The 7,500-nt window shown below is 30.0% G+C and overlaps 1 protein-coding gene across 1 annotated transcript in view; it reads left to right on the top strand.

The window, feature by feature from the left end:
- Positions 1-7,500, top strand: part of LOC137642561 (putative diacyglycerol O-acyltransferase Mb3154c) — a 40,510-nt gene that overhangs the window by 7,291 nt on the left and 25,719 nt on the right. The window contains exon 2 of the mRNA XM_068375229.1: positions 3,999-4,129. Coding sequence (XP_068231330.1) covers positions 3,999-4,129 — 131 coding nt within the window. The remainder of the gene's footprint in view (positions 1-3,998; positions 4,130-7,500) is intronic.

The raw sequence follows: 7,500 nt of genomic DNA, 5'->3' as shown, positions 1-7,500 counted from the left end.
AATAAAGTAAGTGTTTCCCCAGGACATGAGACAGGAATTAAAAAATGGATAAGTATGAGATGGAGAGCTTTTAGTAAAAAAAAATGAGATTATAAAATATAAAATGCAACTTTCTCTAAAAAGAAAAGTACTCAATCAGATGGTGCTCCCAGTATTAACTTATGTATTAGAAACTTGGAGCCTTACTAAAGCTTTAGAACATAATTTAGTTACAACTCAAAGAGCCATGGAAAGAATAATAGTAGGATTAACACTAGCACACAAAAAGAGCAGCATGGATACGAGAGCAAACTAAAGTAAAGGATATTCTAACAACAAGTAAGAAAAACATATAAACATATACATGGGTAGGACATTTAATGAGAATGACAGATAATAGATAGACAAAAAAAAAAAAAAAAAAAAAAAAAAAAAAAGGAGCAGGAAAAGGGAAAGAAGACGATGGATTGACGAGGTAAAATTTTTTTTTTTTTGGTATAGACTGACATAGAAAGACCAAAAACAGACGGGAGTGTAAAGAAATGTCTGAGGGCTTTGTCCTGGCGTGGACTGTTAACGACTGATAATGCTATATATAGACTCACAGAAGGTTTTGTGTGTATATATATATATATATATATATATATATATATATATATATATATATATATATATATATATATATATATATATATATAAATGTGTGTGCATATATATATATATATATATATACACATATATATGTATATATATATATATGGTGTGTGTGCACATATATATATATATATATATATATATATATATATATATATGTGTGTGTGTGTGTGTGTGTGTGTGTGTGTGTGTATGACTCGAAGCAGCTTTGGGTGGGTCATCGTCAAAAAAAGAGACGCTCTCAGCACATTAAACTACTGGAATTTTATGGGTATGAGTATGAGTCTTATATACAAACCAAACGTGCCATTCACACTTGAAATCCCTTTTTATCAATACAACGTCTTTCCCCTGAAAAGAAAAAAAAAACGTTATGATTTTATGTGTTCTATTATGGAAGAGAGTTGAAGGTTTTCTTACTTCTCTTTTATAACTTCCTAGGGAAATACTTTCGGCCGTGGAAGAATTCCAAGATTTTCGTTGATGCTTCACACTCGTAATTTGTTTATTTATTATTATCAGCATTATTTCTAGAATAAGCCGAAAACTTCATTCATCTTTCAAAGCTAGCTTCCATTGGTAGACTCCTAGGTAGCCATAGAATTGTTTTTCTCTTCGTATGTGAGTTTTCGTACTACTTCATTGATTTGAGTCTTTAATGATTAAAGACTATTTTCAACTAGATTTATAATTCATCTCAAGATCTGATCGTTCTTAGTAACACCAAAATCAACCTTGTGAATCACCTCTGTGGAACTGGATAATGATAGTTTCTTTTTCTTTTTTTATGGAAGGTTTATGCAATTGTTAATTTGTCTTTCCAGTTTACGTGTCTTTCGATTATTCAAATAATATGTTTTAGTATTAAGTAAATGATTAGGTGAATTTGGAAGAATGGAGATCTCACGTGCTGATCGTAAGCCCTTTGTGTAATTGTACGAGTGAACTAATGCTTTGGAATCTTACTGCACAAGGGGTTCATCCACTATTCAGCAGTTACTGGATTTATATGGCAATAATCGAAAGGTGTTATTTTTCTCTTAAGCCACTACCTGTTAGGGAATAATGCTTAACGTTGATAAAAGTAGTTTTTAATGTGATTTCTTTTTTTCGATTTTATCTCTTCTTTCTTTCATTGACTTAGTTCTTTAATTAAAATTAAATTTTGTTAATGTATTCCAAAGCACAACTTTATACTGATATTCAAATCTTTAATGGTGGGACAGCGTAAAATTCCTATCTGAAAATCAAGTGTTCATATTTAATTAATCATTAATAATCAAATATCAAGTGACTCGTTCAAACACTTTTGGTTTATTCGAGGTTATTTATATTGATTACCAAAGCTGTTTGGAAAAGAAATTCTTGGTTAGGAATCTAATGGTAGAGATATATGCGTTTATTTAAAATATTCCAAATTCTTAATTCAAGGTTTATTCCCAATTATCACTTTCTTTTTAGTTTCAAATTTATTTTTTTCATCTTTCTCGATTCTTCAAAATTTAATTTTGCTAATTTTTTTTTAAAAACTTGGGAGTTTTGAAATCAAGAATCTCTTTTGTTTTTATTATTATTATTATTATTATTATTATTAGTAGTAGTAGTAGTAGTAGTAGTAGTAGTAGTAGTGCGAAAATCAGAATTCTACAAGCTCAAACCCCAAGCAAGAAAAGCAGCCCTATGCGGAAAAGAAATGGAAAAGTAAAGAAAAAACTTTAAAAGTAAAAGAAATAGAAATCAATATCTTAAGATAAATTAAGTGTCTAAATAAATAAGCAACAAAGCTACTTCAACCTTATCAACAAAAATATAATTTATACCAAGTTTGATTGGAATAAATTAATCTATGCCGCTATAATGTGCTATTGTAACAGTTTCTTAATTGATTGAATGCTTTGGGTTTTCATTTAGTCTCATAATATAAGAAATGAATTTTTTTATCCATTTCTTTGTTGTAATGCCCGAGCTTTTTTTCTGAATTTGAATTTAAATTTTAATCTATTGAGTTGTTAAATTTTGGTTTTTTATTTTTCTATTCAAATGTCATTTATCTTAAATTTTCTTGCTAATGTCATAAAAACATTATTCTATTAGTTTTACATCTCTTCAAAACTAGAAACTGAGTGATTGAAGTACTGTTTTGAGTATTGTTCTCCTGTCTGGGGATCAGCTGCCGATTCTCATCTTAATTTGTTGGACACAAACTTACGGTCTTTTAAATTTATTATTCCTGATCTAGATATTAATCTCTGGCACCGTCGTTTAATTAGTTCATTATGCATGTTGCAGAAGATTTTTTTTTTTTTTTTTTTTTTTTTTTTTTTTTTTTTTTCTTTTTATAATTTTGACCATCCTTTACCTTCAGATATTCCAGGATAGTTCCATCCTGTTCGTAATACTAGGCATGCAGTTAATTCTAATAGTCATGCCTTCTCTATCATGAGGTTCAATACTACACAGTATTCTAGAAGTTTTATTACAGCTGTGACCAAGTTGTGGAATGATCTTCCTAATCGGGTAGTTAAATCAGAACTTCAAAAGTTTATGTATGAAATGTGTGTTTTAAAGTTGTTATTGTTTTTAAAATACTCTATCTTATTTGTTCATTACTTCTTATATTGTTTATTTAATTCCTTATTTCCTTCCTTTCTGGGCTATTTTTCCCTGTTGGAGCCCTTGGGCTTACAGCTTCTTGCTTTTCCAACTAGGGTTGTAGCTTAGGTAATAATAATAATAATAATAATAATAATAATAATAATAATAATAATAATAATAATAATAATAATAATAATAATAATGTGGGTTATTCAAAGTTCAAAAACGTCAACTTGAATGATTTGAATATTCAAATATGTAAGTTCAGTCATTTAAACTTTAAAACTGCGATTTCACTTATGTAAAGCTTTAAAGATGGGAGTCGAATTATTCCAAGCTTCGAATTAAGGGATATGAAGGTTCGTATCTTTGAATTAAATTTATTCAAAGCTTCAAAAGTTTAAAAACTAAAAATTCAGATATTTGAATGATGTTACTAAAAGCCTTCAAGCTTTGTATTTAAGTTATTTTAAGCTTTCATCTTTGAATTGATATCACTTGAAGCTTTGAATTGAAGCAATTCAAAGCTTCTAACCTTTGCATTTGAGATATTTTAAATTTCACAGCTTTGACAAAGAATATTTAAATATTTGAATAAAGGTTATTTAAAGCCGCCAAGCTTTAGGTCAAAGTTATTGAAAGCCTCAAGGCAGTAACTTTAAGAGTCTCTTCCCGTACTTAAAACTTTTATAAATTTCTTTTTCCAGGCATTTCAGCTGAAAATCTTCATGTGCTTAAAACTTTTATATATATAAATATTTTTTTTTCAGGCATTTCAGCTTAGAAAGCCCAGAAGTCCCACCACAAGTGATGACCGTTATACCAGTGGACGTCACAACGCCAATGTCCTTCTTATCACTAGGCAACCGCATCTCTCTGTGTACCCTTCCTTTACCCACAGGTGAGTTATCATCCCAGGTCATAATTAAATTCATAGGCCATAATCTAAATACACGATAAAGATTTCTGGCTTTTGTAATCAGGCACAAAGCGTCAACCATTATTTTTTCGTTTTGATGAAATTTTGTAGTTAGGTACTCTTGGGATTGGTCATTTCTATTCCTTGACTTGATCTATTTTCAAAGGTTACACTCACTTTAACGATAGTAGTTAGAGAGCTCTCTGGTTTCCAAAAACATAGTCACAAGCATTACGAATGGTATTTGTTTTGATAAACAGGAAGTTTGTTGTTTTGTTTGCTTAGTTTCTTGACATAATCTATTACTATTGTCGCATATTTTTTAGAAGATACCGTAATTGATATTACGCCAGTCGCATAGAGAGGTATATTAAACCTATCAGATTTCAGTTTATTTTAGTGTTGCCTTCGACTTTGTAAACCGTTATATTTTCATAGGATTTCAGTACTAGTAACTTGACTGATTTCAAGTAGCCAGCACCAGGCAATTATTGTGGATAACCTAAATTGAAATGAAGTTGTTAAATGATCTCACAATTCAAGAATTGATGCCTTATGATTATGAGATACTACGCATGCTCTCTCTCTCTCTCTCTCTCTCTCTCTCTCTCTCTCTCTCTCTCTCTCTCTCTCTCTCTCTCTCTCTCTCTCTCTCTCTCTCTACGTGATTCAGAAATCATAACTCTTACTAAATGATTCTCACCCCATGTTTTACTCCCCTTTTCTTACTTGGTGATTTACCCTCTCAGTTTTTACCTCAAGATTCTTACTCCATGATTCTCACCTTCTATTTCTTACCTTGTTATTCAATTATTTAATAATTCTAGCTTCACCGTCTGACTCTATTATTCTTACTTTATAATGCTTAATTCATGTTCTTAATCCATGATTCTTCCTCTCTGATTCTTGAACATAATTACCTATTCAGGATTTTTAAATAATGATTCTTACTAAACTATTCTTACTCTATGATTCTTACTCTGACTTTACCTTTTGAGTCTTACCTGATGATTTCTACTTCATGAATCTTATCCTATGGCTCATCTGATCAAGCTTCACTTTTCATTCAAGTAAAACATCGTCTCACGATTCCAAAAATTCGTATATTCCATATCTGTAAAAAATGTATACAAATATTAATTAATTTGTCTTTTCAATTATCATCATTATTATTACTAGCTAAGCTATAACCCTAGTTAGAAAAGCAATATGCTATAAGCCCAAGGGCTCGAACAGAAAAAAATAGTCCAGTGAGGAAAGGAAATAAGGAAATGAATAAATGATATAAGAAGTAAAGAAAAAAGTATTTCAAAAACATTAACAACATTAAAACAGATATTTGATATATAAACTATAAAAGGACTTATGTAAGACTGTTCAACATAAAAATATTTGCTGCGAGTTTGAACTTTTGAAGTTCTACTGATTCAACTACTCGATTAGGAAGATCACTCCACAACTTGGTCACAGCTGGAATAGAACTTCTAGAGTACTATGTAGTATTGAGGCTCATGATGAAGAAGGCCTGACTAATAGAATTAACTGCATTCTTAGAATTACGAACAGGATGGAACCATCTGGGAATATCTGAATGTAAAGAATGGTCAGAATAATAGAAAATCTTATGCAACATGCATAATGAACTAATTGAACGACGGTGCTAAAGATTAATATCTAGACCAGGAATAAGAAATTTAATGGAGATGTATTAAAGAGAATTTTTTAGATATATGCATATATACAAATTAAACTTCTGCAAACACTGGAATTTCTAAAAGAGAGGGAAATTAGCAAAGAAATAAAAAGACTCGCTTTCATCGGAGACGTTTCTTTCGTCCATGCGAATCCTTATAGATGTAAGATGCTTTGCAGACCATATAGGAGTACAAAGTACAAAGGGATTAACTCTACTGCTTATCCTGTTTGTAATACTATTTCCTTCTACTTGTTTGATTTTATTCCCTTTTTATGTTTGATAGTTTTTTTTTTTACATAACCGAAAACAGGTTGTGATTCATTTTTAAAATCCCAAATATGCAATAAAGAAAAAAAAGAAATATATATATATATATATATATATATATATATATATATATGTATATATATATACATATATATATGTATATATATATATATATATATATATATATATATGTATATATATATACATATATATATATATATATATATATATATATATATATATATATATATATTTCCAACAGCTCGAAAAATCAAGATTCTACTTATGATTTCAGGAACTGATTTTTTATGATATCAATATTTACATTTGGTTAAGAATATTCATATATGTAAAACACAATATGCATTAATATTTTTTTTTCTTTTTTTTTTTTTGGAAACGCAGAGTAAGGGTTATCTAACTGCCTGTTCAATTATCTTGTAATGTCATGCATAGCAACACAATGTAATTGATATAAGTACGATGCAATTGGAAAATTACTCGAATAATGTCATATATATTTTATGAATTCGATAAAGAATAATTTGAAATGTAACTCAAGAATAACAGTACTTAGTTTTATGCACTAGCATTTGCTGTAGAACTATATGCATTCATAAAATGATAAAATCTTACATAAATAGGAAATGCATTTGTTGTACCGCTGGTCATTTGACCAACAAACTTAAGCAACTGTATGTTTTAGTCTGGTCAGTAATTGGATGGGTAACCAACTGGAAAAATAGACTCTGTCAGCACATAAGTTCCTTGAGCATACATAAAGCAAGGCATGGGCTAGCCACTTCATCGCACTAGCTCTGAAAACACGGAAGAATAACACCTCTCTGGCGCCACTTGGTCTATTCAAAAGACATATGATTATATGAAAACAATGAAACATGCTTAGTTTATAGTCATGCTCATCTAAAACTGGATATCACAGCTGATTTATCGACGAATACCTTTGTACACTGTGACCTTCTCTTTTTCCTTTACGTCTGTAATTCTATTAGTTGTAGCCGTAGGTCTCAGTAGGCCTATCTCAGTAAGTCCTGAAGCCTATGAAGCTCCATGGTCTCTAGATGTATCAGACTTAACTGGTTTTCCCATTAGGGGGAGACTGTTTTCATTCAAGAAAAGACTCACGGGCCTCATTGCAACTTATTGCCAGCGAGGAAAATGATGACTAAAATTACTATCTAAAACGAAATGTAATTTTGATCACGGAATTAATGTTACATATATATCATACAATAGATGTATGAACCAAGCTCACATACGTGTAGACGACAGCCATCTTGAACCGGTAATTTATCAAGGTCGCTCTGTAGAAATTCTGTTGTTAACATTGTATATATATATATATATATATATATATATATATATATAT

This window comes from Palaemon carinicauda, chromosome 6 (genome assembly GCF_036898095.1).
Source record: "Palaemon carinicauda isolate YSFRI2023 chromosome 6, ASM3689809v2, whole genome shotgun sequence".
In the NCBI taxonomy this organism is placed as follows: domain Eukaryota; kingdom Metazoa; phylum Arthropoda; class Malacostraca; order Decapoda; family Palaemonidae; genus Palaemon; species Palaemon carinicauda.
The sequence above is the reverse complement of the archived record's forward strand: the minus strand, read 5'-3'. Positions and strand labels throughout refer to the sequence as shown.